The sequence below is a fragment of the Centropristis striata genome, chromosome 18 (genome assembly GCF_030273125.1).
Source record: "Centropristis striata isolate RG_2023a ecotype Rhode Island chromosome 18, C.striata_1.0, whole genome shotgun sequence".
In the NCBI taxonomy this organism is placed as follows: Eukaryota; Metazoa; Chordata; class Actinopteri; order Perciformes; family Serranidae; genus Centropristis; species Centropristis striata.
Genome location: NC_081534.1, coordinates 8952269 through 8969429, shown reverse-complemented (window position 1 = coordinate 8969429; position 17161 = coordinate 8952269). Strand labels below are relative to the sequence as shown.

The 17161-nt window shown below is 41.7% G+C and overlaps 1 protein-coding gene across 4 annotated transcripts in view; it reads left to right on the top strand.

Annotated features, from left to right (window-relative positions):
* Nucleotides 1-17161, top strand: part of cdc42bpab (CDC42 binding protein kinase alpha (DMPK-like) b) — a 92556-nt gene that overhangs the window by 70425 nt on the left and 4970 nt on the right. For 2 of the 4 annotated variants that reach the window (XM_059356972.1, XM_059356971.1), the window contains exons 19-41: nt 858-982; nt 2406-2511; nt 3412-3560; nt 3681-3772; nt 4605-4681; nt 6422-6460; nt 7112-7231; nt 8474-8557; nt 8656-8761; nt 8978-9114; nt 9957-10096; nt 10505-10586; nt 10678-10897; nt 11206-11268; nt 11368-11621; nt 12477-12601; nt 12738-12952; nt 13036-13133; nt 13414-13498; nt 14193-14316; nt 14845-14962; nt 15430-15547; nt 16199-16356. In XM_059356972.1, the coding sequence (XP_059212955.1) occupies nt 858-982; nt 2406-2511; nt 3412-3560; nt 3681-3772; nt 4605-4681; nt 6422-6460; nt 7112-7231; nt 8474-8557; nt 8656-8761; nt 8978-9114; nt 9957-10096; nt 10505-10586; nt 10678-10897; nt 11206-11268; nt 11368-11621; nt 12477-12601; nt 12738-12952; nt 13036-13133; nt 13414-13498; nt 14193-14316; nt 14845-14962; nt 15430-15547; nt 16199-16356 (2835 nt within the window). Of the gene's footprint in view, nt 1-857; nt 983-2405; nt 2512-3411; nt 3561-3680; nt 3773-4604; nt 4682-4887; nt 4936-6421; nt 6461-7111; nt 7232-8473; nt 8558-8655; nt 8762-8977; nt 9115-9956; nt 10097-10504; nt 10587-10677; nt 10898-11205; nt 11269-11367; nt 11622-12476; nt 12602-12737; nt 12953-13035; nt 13134-13413; nt 13499-14192; nt 14317-14844; nt 14963-15429; nt 15548-16198; nt 16357-17161 lie in introns of all 4 variants that reach the window. The other 2 variants (XM_059356974.1, XM_059356973.1) reach the window with 2 other exon arrangements.

The window sequence follows — 17161 nt, the reverse complement described above, 5'->3', positions numbered from 1 at the left end:
GCAGACATCTGTGTGGTGTTCTACCAGTGAGTTATTATGAGGTGTGGTGTTCCTATTAGCAACCCCAGACTCCTCTTACACTTACACTTTTGTCATATATGGAATGATTTCATCTTTGGGAGCCCATTACAGAACAAATCACACATCACTCAGTGGGCTCTGACTCAAAGATTTACAGCAGCACGTGTGGAAAAAGCCAATATTTATTTCATCCAGTGTTTGTGTTTATTTCAGAAGCTCAAACTCTTTTCCAACAACATTGTTTTATGACCTTGACTGTCCTCATAGATATTCCAAACATTTGTTGGCAGCCAGCTCCAGGATTAGAAAGCAATTGCAAAACAATATGAAATGAATTTGCACATTACATCACAGGCATGACAGCTACAATACACCATAAAATGTGCCCACAATGTAATTATTCATACAAACAATAGGGCAGCTTGAGACTTGGATTGATGTCCCCATAGTTACATGTTGGCACACCTCCTGTTTTAAAGGACTCATGAAGAGTTTGTGTAGGTGCACGTGTGTCTTTAGCAGCACTGCAGCATCTGGAAGCTGAATCATGAAAACTGTCATAACCTTCAACAATACAATGACTCATGTTCCATAGTGAACCAGCAGTCACGTTCAAGGCCGAGGACCTTTGTACACACACATCCATTTACACCTTGTAGTCAGGCAACAATGTAACCTGTTAGACTCATTACACAGTAGTCCAGCTCTCTAATGTAACATCATGCTGTCTATTTATATATAGATGTGTTTAACAGGTGTTGTACTTCCTAATGACAGCTTTATGATTCTATGCTTTTTTAGTATGATGTTTAATATGATGTGTTTTCTTCCCTCAGCTCACCAGCATGTTTGAGAAGGTGAGCAGCTCCAACAGACAGCTGGAGGAGGAGATGAGGGAACTGGCTGACAAGAAGGAGAGTGTAGCTCACTGGGAGGCCCAGATCACAGAGATCATCCAATGGTGAGACACACACACACACACACACACACACACACATATACACACACACAGCCACACACACATACGTGCACACAGGAACATTCTCAGATGTCCTCCGTTCTTGCTGAGGCATGTACTTTCCCATTGATGTTGTAGCACAAAGTGAAAGACAGCTATATCCAGTCACACACACACACACACACTCCCATGTTGTCTAGTAGTGTATTGGGTTGGTGCATACAGTATAACTGCAGCATTTCTCACATGCCAGTGGAGATCTCGGAGCTACTTGACCCTCCCTTCCTCTCAGATCACTTCCCATTGCAGCTGACACCTCGCCAGCTGCTCAGCTTCCCTCTGTCGGACAAGCCTGAAGTCCTCACATAGCACACATTCCACACTCTAAAACACACACACACACACTCACACACACATGATCCATCCATCCAGACGGGGAACACATACACCAATGCACACACTCACATTCCAAACATGCACATTCAAATGTAGAGTCTGGAATGCATTTCTAGAAGGATTTAGTGATTGATGTTGCCCTCTGGTGGAGATGATGCATATAAACTGGGAAACAGGATCATTTAGACCCTGTTCCACCAACATGGGAAACATTCTGTTCTAGTTTCGAGGATTTCAACCCCCCAAAAACTGGTTAAGAACCAGAAAAATTAGTTCCCAGCTGCAACCAAAAGTAGCAGGTTTTTCTCTGACGTGCACAGGTCATATTCTACTGGTTGGAAGACGGAATGGAGTCTTGCATCTTATAGTCTTCTGTATCTTCTTGTCATCAATAATTGGCCTATGCTTATTTTTAAATTAAAAATAATATCAGTAATAACAGAACAAAAGTTAGTAGCTAATCACTGCAATCTGCTGTCTTTTTACCTGTGTTGTGCAACGCCCTCTGTTGATGACACATCCTTGTTTACAACATTAAAACTGTTGGAAACATTTGCTAGATCGCACCAATATTCCAAAAATCCTGAACAGAACTGGTTCAAGAACTAGAATGAATTATCTGTGTAGTCCTCTTAATATGACCTTTATTGTTCTGAGGTTTGACTATGATTATTGTGTACTAAAGTGTGTGTACAAGTGAAAGTCAGTGTATATTTGAGTTTGGGGTCAGAGTTTCTGCTTTTAACACTGTCAGTGTTTATTCAGCCTGAGTGTTGGGGATTAGTGACATTCCCAGAGCTGCCTACAGCCTGAACATGTGTCCATATCTGCTGGTGTTTGTGTGTGTCAACTTCATGATGATGGGTCACAGCACCTAAAGCACACTGTCGTGTTTTCTTTAAGGCCGGGTTAAGATGTGTGTATTTGCTTGTAGAAAGGTTGAAATACCCAAATGTTCTATATGTATTGGAATTGGTGAAAGTATGTCTTTTCATAATGTAAATATGTGTACTGGGTATGTTTGCTGCAGGGTGAGTGATGAGAAGGATGCTCGAGGCTACCTGCAGGCTCTGGCCACCAAGATGACAGAAGAGCTGGAGGGACTGAGAAACACCAGCCTGGGAGCAAGAGCCACGGTACACACACACACACACACACACACACACAACCTCTGTTTTAAACTACTGTAGAGAGTCAGTCTGTAATTATGAGCTGTGAAATTAATACATTGATGATGATGATGAATGTCATTTTGGATCTCTGTTATGTCTGACCTATAGCAGTAATGGTTCAGTATTGTCACCAGTAGAGTTGTGAGGCTCCATGATACGATTTTATCCTGATACTTGAGTCACAATGCATTATTATTGTGATTTTAAGCATTTTGGGATATGGTATTGCGATACAATATATTGCGATATTTAAATATTTAACTGCATTTTGTGTTCACAAAATTAAATTAACTTCTTTTGTCAAATAAGAGAAAATTCTCAGTGTGTTCATCTCACTTCAGTCTTTTTATTTCTCCACAATGAGAGTCAAACCCACAGACTGACCAACAAAGTATTCAGTCAGTCTGAACTCAACTGATGTCAAACATGTTGGACGACAACAACTGCAGCATTTTATCAAACTTTAAAAAACAACAAGCTTCACTATGAATTTTTTTGAATGAAACATAAAGAAAAGTCTAACTTTGCAGCGTTATTTTGTCAACTTCCCGACACGATATCCTGACACACGTTCCTTAGATTCCTTAGATCTTCTAGTTTGATATGATCCCAGTATCTCCAGTATATTCCTAAAAGTGAGCCCGCTATGGCCTCCGGAAAAAACAAAAACTGCTAAAATACTGACGACCCACCGGAACACTTAATATCGATACTTGCCGGCCATGAATCGATATAATAATGCTTCACAAAATATGGCGATACGATGCTGTATGAACCTCTAATCACCAGGAGCCTGATGGTTCACTCCTCTCCTTCAGGCGTTAGACCGTTTTCATTTTCTTCCTTTTCCCCTCTGTGTTTCAGGACATGCCGTGGAAGATGCGACGCTTCGCCAAGCTGGACATGTCAGCCCGTCTGGAGCTGCAGTCGGCCCTGGACGCTGAGATCAGAGCCAAGCAGAGCATCCAGGACGAACTGAACAAGGTCAAGGCCAACAACATGTCCACAGAATGGTACGGAGGCTTGATATGTTAACATTTACCAGTTTGTCCACTGATTTATTGTTTGTTCTGATGAAAATCTTGACAAAGCTCTGGGTAATATGTGTTGTGCGTTTGTCTCTGATCCACCAGTAAAATGCAGGATGTGGAAAATAAAAACCAGGAGCTGTTGGCTGAGATCGACAGGCTGAAGAAAGAGACGGAGGAGCTGCGGCTACGAAGAGGTACGACTCAATCAAGTCACCAACATGCTCAGCAAGATTAGCACGGCTGTAGTTGTCATCAGGGATACAAGTATTCATTTATATTGGATTCACAATCAGAAATACTTAATTGATCACGGGGGTTTGTTAGAGTTGATGCTGTATAAGAAATAGAAATAAGTATGTAAGTATAATATAATATTTTTTAAGTGCGCTATTCTAAATATATAACACCAATATCAAATACAAATGCAACAAGTCCTAAGTAAATAGATATATGTACAAATAGAATTAAAAATATGGAGATATAGAAATACATTTCAAGTAAAAAGAGAGATATACAAATATGTTTATATATATATATATATATATATATATATATATATATATATATATATATATATAAAAACAATCTCTTAAAAGTGCTGATGGAAAATAGATGCTGAAACACTTTTGTTATTAATGAATTCAGTTTACAAAGCCAGTGGTCTTTGAAGTTTTCTTCCTTCAAAGATATATAGGGTGATAGAAATGTTTACATGTACAGTTTGTCCTAATACATCACATTTCCATTGTTGAATGGACTCAGCACACTGAAACTTCTCGTGTGAGATTATGGCTGTAAAAGAGGGATAACTACAACCGAGGACCCAAATGAGAAGGTTTTGCGTCAGCAGCTATATTTGAGAAATAAAATCATGTGCTATGTACATGAAAATGTATTGTTGTTAAGGTCATATGAACCCCCCCACGTCTTAGAAACAGTCCTGTGACTCATTTTGTTTAAGTCACCCTTTGATGGTTTAATATCACGTACTTAACCACGATTGTGTTATTTGTTCTGTGTCTGTAGGTGTCAAGCACCAGGATTCCCAGAATTCCTTCTTGGCTTTTCTCAACGCCCCCACCTCAGCACTCGACCAGTTTGATGTAAGTATTCAAGACAAAAAGTCCTACAGGGGGCTGATTTAAATATAGCTGATGTAATAAGGCTCATAAATCTCAAAAATCTGCAGTTCATGTGCTTTGTTTTCATGCTTTTATGTTGTTGTTTTTTTGCTCACATACTTTTTCCAAGATCTTTATTTTTGTTTATCTTTTTGGTTGTTTCCTTGCTTCATTCTCTGGTACATCAGGACTCTTATTCCTCATCCTCATCTTCTTTAATTGAGTTTTGGGAAGACGTAAGTTTCTCTGGGTCAGGCGGATGTCCATGTGTGTGTTTAAACAGTAGAAGTATGCTACAGGACTCTGAGACAGTGTAGATCTGTGAGTCTGTGTCTGTGCATCAGTTTAACTGTGAAGGAGAGCAGAGCCACTGCAACAAATGTCAGTTCTGTATTATAACAAGATCTATTTCTTATCTACATTAATATAAATGGAACAATGCATGGAATTAGATAAATTTGTGTGTCTCAAATGCACACAAATTAATTTACTTCTACTGCATAAACTTGTTCAGATTGATATTTTTGCAGTGTGCTGCCCCTCTGTTCAGTTGCTTGCTAGTCCTTGTAGGCTAGTGGGCTATCTGAATGGCTCTACTTTGGCTTTCTAGTGCTAGAACCACAAAGTACTTGGTGCATTTTAAAGCCTTCATATACATTTTCATCTTCTGTTATTCATATTATTTAATCAGAAAGAGAACTTGAGTTGTCATTGCGCTCCATACTGACTTTCCCAGCTCCTTTCCCATCACTAAGTGTATTTTTATACCCTCTCCAGCTCCTCAGTCCCACCCTGGTGGACATACAGTAGTCCAATGCAGTGATTCCCAACCAGGAGTAATGTGCTGTTTCCACTGAGCATGTGGAGAACTTAAATACTTCACTGAACCAAAGTAACTCACCTAAACTATAGAAAGTGCAATTTAATTAAAGAAATACGTCCACATATTAGTGTTAGAGAAGTAAACCACCAAATAGGATTACAAATAAGTGTAAGCTTCAGTAAATGTACAATAACATGTGAGCTGTCCTTGAACCTGATTCAGTGGAGCTTAATACCACGTGTTGCTACTGTCCGTGGCAAGCAAGCAGAGAAGTGAAGCCGTTAGCGCAGAGTTAGGGTGAAATGGTTGAAATAGATGGATAAACTGTTAAAATAGTTAACTAAAAGTTACATATGAACAGCTGAAAATAGTTGTCTAAAAGTAATGGATAAACTGATAATTGAGGTAAACAGTAGAAAATAGTTAAAAGTCATGGTTTAACACATAGTTAAATAAAAGTAATGGACAGTTACAACAGTTAACAGTTAAAATACTTAACTGAAAGTAATGTTTAAACAATGAAAATAGCTAGTAAAGTAATTGCTAAACATTTAAAAGAGTTAGCTAAAACATAATGGATAAACAGCTGAAGCACTTAGCTAAAGTAAGAGAAACAGTTCATAAAGAAAGCTAAAAGTAAGAGATCAATTAGGAGGATAAACTGTTTAAAATGTTGATTATATTAAAAAAGATTAGAACAACAGTATCCACACTTAATTAATAGTGTTATCAAACACAAAAGGTTGGGAACCACTGATGTGTAATGCAGGCTTATATTACCATTGGTCATGTTCGTCCCTCAGTCTGTTCAACTGTTTTCTGTTAGAAAGCCTTTCTGATATTCACTCATCTCTCTGATATTCACTCATCTCTCTGTCTCTGCCTCTCCTGCCGTGAAGCGCTCGCCATCCGTTGGCCCGACTAGCAAAGGCAGACGCGTAAGCACCATCACTGCGCTCTGTGATCTCATGAGCCTTTTTAAATGTGCTGTCTTGTCACGTTATGTTTATTTTGTGTGTGCATTTCCTGTGTATGTGTCCTGTGGCTGTCTGGTTGCATGGCCGGGGATCTGAACAACATGTTTTTGAAGTCGTAAACGGCACTATTATGTTTGATTTTCAATATTTTTATGACATGGGGTATTGCTATGTGTGAATTGGTGTCAGTGTGTTTTTTGTCTTATTTTCTTTGGTGTAGCTTTGTGAATGGCCATGCATGGTGAATGGTGTACGGGCACTGGGCTGTGATGTGTTCCCATGTGTTATAATACCTGGGCTGCTATAAAGCTGTGGTCAGTTTTCCTCTGTAGCTTTGAAAGTCCACTGGTTTTCCATCTGTGTATTATGGCAGCTGCTCCTTCTCTCCAAGCATGGATGAGCATATTATTCTCTGGGTTGTTTTATTTAACTAACACTCCACTTCTTCTCCTCTGTCTCCTTCTCTTCATCCTCACCTTCCTCTCTCCATCTGACTCCTCAACACATTTTGTTCCTCATTATCTTCTTCTCTTTTTGTCCTCCTTTCACTGATCATTTCTTACTTTCCCCTGTGACCTGTCTTGGTCCTCCGTCCTGCCTCTCTCTCCTCAGGTGGACTCTATGGATAACTTCACCCCCTCCAACACTCCATCCAGGGAAGATGACCCTAAGTCCCACCTCAAGTCCCGCTCGCGGTCACCCTCCATGGCTAGTGATATGGAGCCTATAGAGGTCAGACAATCCGTTAGCCTGGCCAACAAACTGGTCTTCTTGTGTAGAGGATGCTATCTTGCCAGCAAAATAGATGTAGGAGATGTATGAGTATGAGAGTACATTTTAGTGGGATGTAATTTCCCATTCTGTCGCCAATAATCCCCCTTTTCAACCAACACAGGCCTAGTTAATGTACTGGGCTGGTGGTGGTTTGCTGTATACGTCTGTATATGTCTCGGCTCTCTCAGCAAGTATGATAATGTCAGACTACATCGTCTCTTTTCAAATGTTCCTCCTGGCTTTGTGAGCCTACATTGGCAAAACACGACATGTACAACACATCTGTGCTGCTCATCTTGATTGCTATGGACGGTGATTACGTTCTTATTTACGATCAACGTAAGATTTTAATGTTAGACTTTGTTGTAAGCCAACGAATGCTTGACGCTAGCCCACATCAATCACATTGATGCTAAACAAATAAAATAAAATGAATGATACACGTTTTAGTTTCTCGTCGGTCACGATAATCCCGACCCAGCCCATGGCGTAAGTGGTTTGTGGTTCAAGGCCAGCAAAGAGTTAGTGCCACTCTGGGACCAGTTTTCCTGGCCGAGAGCCGGTTCTTTGACCGTCGAAACATGATGAACTGGTTCAAGATGAGGCACCGGCTGAGAACCAGTCCTGGAACTGCCTTGGTCAAAAAGGGTAGAAGAGGCCAACGTGGCATCTGTAGAGTAAAAATGGGGTCAAATATTCCTCATTCCAAGTCAATTGACATTGAGTTGTCAAATAGTTCAGCCCTTGTGACTTGCAAGTAACTGAGTTATGGAATGATTTGAGCAGGACAAGCAGAACACTGAGGCTAGCAGTAGACTCCGGTCTGAACTGTTCCCAGACCACCACCAGACCCTAAACAGGACTCGTGGTGCTTGTAAAAGCTAGAAGGGCAGTCAGGAGAACACAAACCTCCACCACACCAAAGCACAACTCACACATTCCTCATACTCATTTGAGAAGTTGTTCTTCCGATTCCCTAAATCTGGTGACCAATTTGAAATACTGTATTTGATGAATTTATTATCATCTCTAACTTTATCTCCTCCACTTTACCTCTGACTTTAATGTCTTGTCCAAGCCTTTACTTCTTGGGAAGCTTTGGCCTCGGTGGCTATTAACCAAGTTTTATGTCACTCATATGTTGATAAAAACAAAGCCACACTATCTGACTGACTGGTGGTTTTGTGTTCCATCATGCAGTTGATAGACCATCCTCCTCGTACGGTCCAGACCCCCACCATGCGCTCAGGAGGCTACGGCAGTATCGGACGCTCCTCTCCAAAGGTTGGACATCTTTCTCTACAATCACACTCAATGGTCGAACAGAGTTCATGTGAAGTTAATGACCACTGATTATGTCTGCTCATTCATGTTCTCCACAGCCCAAAGCACACCAGTTTGTGGTGAAGACGTTCAGCACGCCCACTAAGTGTAACCAGTGCACCTCCCTCATGGTGGGGCTCATCCGTCAAGGCTGTACCTGTGAAGGTAAGGACAGGGACAAAGAAATGACAGGAGATAGAATCCAAACCTGCATAACTGTTTGCTTCAATATTTCCAGTTTATATTATTCACATGTTGAAGTTAAATATAAGTCAAATATCCATGGAACTTAAATGTTAATCAGTACTTCAATTATATTAAAATCTGATATTTGTCATAAATCTCATTTGTCTGAATGTTTGTGTCCGTTTCCTGGTCCAGTGTGTAACTTCTCTTGCCATGTAACGTGTGCGGACAAGGCCCCGGCTGTGTGTCCCGTGCCCCAGGACCAGACCAAGGGCCCGCTGGGCATCGACCCTCAGAGGGGGATCGGTACTGCGTATGAAGGGACCGTCAGGGTGAGTGACACCAAAACTCCCTGTTTGTCCTCCGGCCAGACTTGGTGACGAAGTGAAGTGAATAGTTGAAAACAATGCAGATGTTTGGAGACCTTGAGACAAGCTAAATAGTTGTCTTCTTCATATGAAAACAACTAAACCTTCACTTTCCTTGCTTCTTCCCAAATCCACTCAAAGCTAAACATGAACTCAAGCTGTTGGTGGATCCTTGGTTTGATGTTTTCTAATAACAGTTCCATGACGGCTCACACTCAAGCACAGATGCCCCAAGCAGGGGTTAAATCTGAACTGGCACCTTTACATTTATAATGGTGACTACATTAACATGTTGCTTATCGGACAAGTGAAACAGCCCTCATTGGTCTCATTCACTCCTTCAACCATGTTCTTAAAGGGCCGGCAGTGCAATATTTGCGCTTATCTAAAAATCTGTTGATATCTAAGTCTTTCATAATGTTTAAAAGTGTGTATCTTTCTCCTTTTCAACCATAAACTGTTTTTTTTGGAGGTGCATTTCTACCACAGTGTTACAAACTGTTGACTGGTTGATTTTTGTAGAACAACCTGATCAACACAGAGCTGACCATAAACAGACAAGCGGCCATGTCTGCTTTAATGGAAACATATATTCAGAATGTGCTGTTTATGTGTCCAAAGAATGCTCCTAAAACCTGAATAATATCAGCATATCCCCTGTCTGAATCCGGAAATACTACATTTGGAATATCTAAAAGGAATATGCTGTTTACATGACCCATGTCATGTAAATGTGTGTGTTAGCTACGATCTTAGATGCAGGTCCATGTATTTTATCACTCAGCATGTCTTTGTGTCTGTCCTAGGTTCCTAAACCAACAGGGGTGAAGAAAGGCTGGCAGAGGGCCATGGCTGTGGTGTGTGACTTCAAACTGTTTCTCTACGAACTGGGAGAAGGAAAAGCCACGCAACCAAGCGTAGTCGTCAGCCAAGTCATAGATATGAGGTAAGAACAGTCTAGTACTATACTTCATCTGAACATCCTGGATGTTCAGCTATGTCCAGGACAGTTTGCTGCAGTCAAACTATAGAATAAGTAAACTGTAATTCAATTCAATATTCAATTTACCAGGGCTGTGTAGAAATACAGCGTTTAAACAGGATAAATAGACAGAAAATACATTTATTGAGAATCTTTTTGTGGATGTTATGAATGAAGCTTTGAAGCTTCAAACGAGATGAAGCTAGAGAATGTTTGGCATCTATGGTAACAAAAAATAATGAAATGACATAAGCGATGAATAAATTAAATAGTTGCAGATTACATTTGTGTTGATCAATTGAAGGAATGCTCATTCCAGCTCTAGGTAGACTATATCTATATCTAACCTCTGATGTCATTCCTGTCCTTCAGGGACGAAGAGTTCTCCGTCAGTTCTGTCCTGGCGTCTGATGTCATCCACGCCAACCGCAAAGACATCCCGTGTATATTCAGAGTAAGTTTAAAGATCATCTAAATCCCACTGAATTCTCAAAAACTGTTCAACAACGTATGTGACCTTTCACCTGGCCCTCTTCTCTCCTCAGGTGACAGCGTCCCAGCTCTCCCCCTCCAGCAACCACAAGCCCTCCATCCTGATCCTGGCTGACAGCGACCAGGAGAGGAACAAGTGGGTGGGCCTCCTCAACGAGCTGCACCGCATCCTCAAGAAGAACAAGCTGAAGGAGCGCTTCGTCTACGTCCCCAAGGAGGCCTACGACAGCACGCTGCCGCTCATCAAGACCACACAGTCTGCTGCTATCATAGGTAAAAACTCTACAGGAGCTATTAGAGGGGGAATCAGTATTCCAGATGTATATCATCTTTATCATGGGATCTCTGTTCAGTCATTATCTCAGCACATTGCTCCCTATTGTGTATTTGCAGCAGGGTGTAGCTATTTTTCACAGATGACCAATTAGATCATAGAGACTCTTTGAATTTCTGCAGTTTGGTTTTCACTGTGTTGTGAAAATAGAAACCAGCAGATTGGAACATTTTCTGCCCAGAATGCCCTTTTCTGTCCCCTTCCTGGCACTGATGTGGCCATGTTGCTTCATGTGCTCTCCCCTCAGATCATGAGCGTGTTGCCCTGGGTAACGAGGAAGGCCTTTTTGTCATCCATGTCACCAAAGATGGTAAGATCTGCTCCTTAACATCTGATTTTAAGATTATTAGAATAGGATTGATGTTTGTTTTTATGTCCCTCACCCTCCTTTATCCTCACTTCTCTGCAGAAATAATCCGGGTGGGGGACAACAAGAAGGTGCACCACATCGACCTGATTGTCCAGGAGCAGCTGCTGGCGGTCATCTCCGGCAGGAACCGTCACGTCCGTCTCTTCCCCACACAGGCCTTGGACGGCCGCGAGACCGACTCCTACAAGCTGGCTGAGACTAAAGGCTGCCAGACCATCGTCTCCGGCCCCGTCCGCAACGGCTCGCTCACCTGTCTCTGCGTGGCCATGAAGAGACAGATCATCTGCTACGAGGTCAGAACACGCTTTATTTATACTAACTTACATTACCTTATGTTTAGATATGAAACGTGAGGTGTGAACTTATGAAATATTCGCTAATTTGCACATATTTCCAGGACATAAATCTGAACATTGGATAAAGCAAATTTCAAAGTTTTTTACTGAAGGAAACTGGGATATCCCCTTTTATCATTTCATCAATCAGTAAATACTGTCAAAATAAAAAAAATCTATTTCCGTGTATGTATAAACCAGGGGATGAATGATATATAAACAAACCTCTCTGTAACAACCTTCAGAATATAGTTAGGAAGAAAACTAGTAAGTTTTGTGACTGTAAGTGGAGCTGAAGTTGAAATTTATGGCTCAGAGCATGAAAAAAACTCATTTTGAGAGAATGACCTTAAAAGATTTTATACATTCTTAATGGGAATTACTATTTTCAAAATATTGAATCACATTGAATTCATAGCAACAACCGTATAGAACATAAAGAAACACATAATATTGTGCAGGGGAGTGGGAGCTTTTTTAAAGCTGCCTGTAATGACGAGGTTCAGACTATGTTTGCGGTACCACACACTGCAATAGAACACTAACTTTTAGTGAATTTAGGAGAAATCTACTGCCGCAGATCAAATATAGTAAAATAAACACCTAAATGTTTGTTTTGCATGTTCCACTTATTTTCACTAAGACATGTTGGGGGAGAAAAGAAGCCCAAAACCTCAAAATTGACCAGTGCATGAAAAACCTTTATTTTGTCTGTAGTGTCTCATCTAAAGTTAACTTGAGTGTCAAGTTATTTTTTTTCTAAATCTAATTTGTATGATTTGCGCCTGCTGTACACACTCTGCCCTCCTGCAGGTGAATAAGAGTAAAGCCCGTCACCGTCGGCTGCGGGAGGTGCAGGCCCCGGGGCCCGTCCAGTGGATGGGTCTGCTCAGCGAACGTCTCTATGTAGGATACCAATCTGGCTTCACCCGCTACAGGTACTCTACCAATACCTGACTCCTCTAAAAACACTGGAGATGTTCCTCTAATGGTTTTAATGTCTCTTTAGAAATATATTTGATTTCTTCTGAACTAATCTGAATTTAATAAATCTGACTCTGTGATGCTGTCCAGTGTCCATGGCGACATGTCCCCTGTCAACCTGCTCCACCACGAGGACCACACCCTGGCCTTCATCCCCCAGCAGGGCCTGGACGCCCTCTGTGCCGTGGAGATCTCCAGCAAAGAGCTGCTGCTGTGCTTCAGTGCCATAGGAGTGTATGTGGACTCCCAGGGCCGCAGGTCACGTCAGCAGGAGCTCATGTGGCCAGCTGTCCCCAACTCTGCCTGTGAGTGCAGCAATGAATATCAATGTAGATGGTGAAAACACAAAGAAGCATATTGAGGAAGTAATGGTGTTTGCTCTGTCCAGGCTACAACGCCCCCTACCTGTCAGTGTACAGCGAGAATGCTGTCGATGTGTTTGATGTCAACACCATGGAGTGGATCCAGACCATCCCTCTCAAGAAGGTCAGTGCTGCTGCTGCTGCTGCTGGGATCATATGAAGCTGCAGCAGAAAGCTGGGGCATCTCTGGCTCCACCTGCTGGACTGATGCATAAATCCTATTTGCATTTGTCACAGACTATTTTTCTGATTGCAACCCTGCCCTATTATTAGATGAATATGGAGTTTACTTTACGTCAGATTTACAGGAGAGAGTGCGTTTCTAGAATAAAACAGGCCATTACTGATCAGAAATCAGTTGTGTCGAATAATAATAATAATAGATTTGTCTGCTTCATCTTCAGGTGCGAGCTCTGAACGTTGACGGCTCTCTGAACCTGCTGGGACTGGAAACAGTCCGGCTGATCTACTTTAGAAACAAGATGGCCGGTAAGAATGTGTTCACCTTACCTCTGGTGCTATCAATCAGTCTAGATTGTTCCAGTGTCAGTTGCTAAGTGTTGGAGATATCAGCCATAGAGATGTCAAAATTTTGTATCATGCAAATCAATAGTGAAGTTTTTCTTTTATCCATTTAAACTGAGCCGTTTAAAAGTTTGTATAGAAAATGAATGATCTGGTTTGAATCTGACCGAGGACCTTTTGCTGCATGTCTCCCCCTTCTGTTCTATCTATAACTGCCATATAAAGATGCAAATTATAAAAAATATCCTTAAAAGAAATAGAATGTTCAGTTTCTTCTGTTTCTTATTATTTTAGTGTAGAGCGTTAGATTGGATTTAGGAACACACCCACTGTTTACTCACGGACTACATTACCCACAAGCCCACCATCCTTATAGATGATGCTTTCTACGCTATAAAGCTAGTAGCAGTTTAACATTAGACCACAGTTACATCAGCAAGACCAAACATGGAGAAGATGGAGAAATATTTTGAGTGGAGTATCCCTTTTACTTTTGTGACACCATCATTTCTTCATGTCTGCTCCTCCTCTGCTCATTATGTCGTATGATTTGTAGAACAAAAGCATCTTGAGTGACAGTAGAAAGTTTGAAAGTGAATTTGCAACACTTTGTAGTCGTCCTGGTAAACATGCCTGTGGCTCTGTTGTGATCTTCCAGAGGGTGATGAGCTGGTCGTCCCGGAGACGTCAGACAACAGCAGGAAGCAGATGGTGCGCAGCATGAACAACAAGAGACGTTTCTCCTTCAGGGTGCCTGAGGAGGAGCGGCTGCAGCAGAGGAGGTAGTTCACCTGCAACTAACACTCGCTCTGTGGCAGCGAAGGAGCTTTCAGCTGTTTTACTTCCTACATTTCATTTCTTTAGCAAAGACATTTTTTCTTGCTTTTGCAGTTCTGTTGCCAGTCAGTCGGGGCTTCTTGTTCATCTTCTGTGTTCAGCATTTTCTTTATCCTGAATTTCTTTTCTATGTGGGTTTTCATGTCGAAGTTAGAGCCAGACCAATGTGGGATTTTTGAGATCGATACTGATTTTAGAGGGGGGAATTCATCAATGTCTTTTTCAAGCTGGAATGAAATAGACCTTTTTTATGTGGATTGTGCACCAATTTTTCAATAAAAAGTCAACAAAAACCGTTATTACATGTTGCAGATGTTTAAAAGTGATCAGAAAAGTACAAGTGTCAACAGCATTACATCCATGGTACCGCACCTAGTTTCACTGAACCTGACTGATCCAGTCTCTGTGTTCCTCTCAACCTTTCTGTGCCTTCACTTATTTTCTGTGTGTGTTTGTTGTGTGTGTGTGTCCAGAGAGATGCTGCGAGATCCAGAGATGAGGAACAAGCTGATCTCCAACCCCACCAACTTCAACCATGTGGCCCACATGGGACCAGGAGACGGGATCCAGATCCTTAAAGACCTGCCCATGGTAAACACACCTGTATATGCAAACACTTAAAGACTGACACACACAGGCATGTCCTGTAGATAACACACATGGGATATAAGCACATGTAGACACATAAACATACATACATAGACGCTCTTGGGACTGTTTGAGATGTGTGTGTGTTTGTACAGAGCCAGCCCCTCCCTTCTTCTTTATCTTTGAATGTCTACAGTAGCATGCCCACACTAGGACTGTAAACTAACCTGAAGGCTTGGTTGGAACACATAAAGAACCTCCTCACCCTCAGATTCCTTTATGCTCCTCCTGACCTGCTGTGTGCTGAAGCAAACCATGCTTGCATGTCCATCTGCCCTAACCCCCAGTAACCAATCATGTGAGTCCAGCTGTAGAGCATGAAGTGGTATCACTGCCCCTCCTCACCTCTGTCCCTGCACTGCACTCTGTGTTGTGTGTGCGTGTGTTTGCTCTGTGCGTGTTTAAACCAGAACGTCCGTGTTCAGGAGAGCCGTGCGGGCTTCAGTGGTTCAGTCAGCATCCCCTCCATCACCAAGAACCGGGCCGAGCCGGGCCGATCCATGAGCGCCAGCAGCGGACTGGGCATACGTGAGTCACAGCACAAACACTCTCTTAGGACCAGAGCCATTTTAGTCAAGGGTAAATCAGTAATGCTAAAAGTCATATCCCCATATATTTAGGCTGAATATCGATAAACTATATATATATATATATATATATATATATATATATATATTCTGATATTCTTATCGCAAAGTGAGAGCAAATGTTCAGTCAAAGTCAAAGCCAAATATGATATGTCACAAGTAGTTTTATTCAAACGGTTTATTTAAGGTAATATAAATACTGTATAACAACAGGAGTAACTTTTTTTCCCCAAATCAAAGCTCCATAAAGTGCACATTTAGTAAATATATAGCACAAGTAAATATATTAATATGAGAAAAGAATAACGAACATTACAAAAGAACTAAATATGACAAACCCTAGTAAGGGCAGCATATATATATAAAATATATTTTTAACTATATCGATATGGTCTAATTCCATATCACATTTAAAAATATATCAATATATTTTTTATATGGACATATATCGCCCAGCCCTACTAAATATATACAGTATAATTTAAAAATCATTTTTATACTTTTAATGATAAGATTTTCTGCTTGGAGTTCCAAACAATGAAAATAAAAATCAAGTATAGGTCAGGGGTCATGATCGTCTCTCTCCCTCCAGGCTCGTCCTCTCAGAACGGCAGCGCTCTGCGCAGAGAGCTGTCAGGAGGAAGCTACGGGTCCAAGCGGCAGACCATGACCTCTCCCTCTGAGAGCTCGCTGTCCTCCGGAGGAGGCATGGACTGTGGGGACGCTCCGCTCTCACAATTTGACAGAGAGGTCAGTAAACATCCCCAAACTCAACATCCAGCTTCATGTGGATCAGTTGTCTGCAAACATCCCAAGATTTAACGCTAAATACTGTCTCTAAGAGAGTTTGGTACGGATGGCCTAAACATCTAATGTCTTAATCACACACTCTACTAACTGTTGGTTCAAATCAGAGGAAATCTGACTGGACACATTGTTGTACAGCCACTTTCTACACCTGAATACAGAGTTAATGCAGATCAGGATGTTTTCTTTGACATACAATTATAGAAAGTAGACTTTTAGATATTTAAACAAACTATCACATTGTTCCCCATTGAGAAAATCCTCCCTCTGTCCCATCCGTCACAAACATCCTGACCTCTGGGTGCAGGCCTCTCCCCTCATCCCCCCTCTGACTGATGGGTTAACTCCCTGTGATGTCACTCCGGCCTCTCTCCCAGTATAGACTGGTAAAGCCTCCCCATGCTAGCTGCTTTAGGTTTAGCTCGGGCTAGTTGTTGCCGAAGGAAACACTCATTTTTAAATTAGTTTATTATGTCCCTGTAAGACGTAAAAACCTAAGTCAAGCCATATTTCCAACAAAAACACACACAAATAATTAGAAACAAACAGTCACTACAGTAGCTTTTGCGGTTTTGGGCAACTTCTACCCCCCCACCCCCCCTCTCAGACCGCCTGCCATCCTTCCTGTGGCTCCCCATCCTCATGGCCCATACGCCTGGGCGCTGACATTATTCTGCCCCATCCCTCGCCTCCTCCACCCTCACCCAGCTACGCCTCCCCCCCTCCCCCTCCCACCCCAGCATGTTGT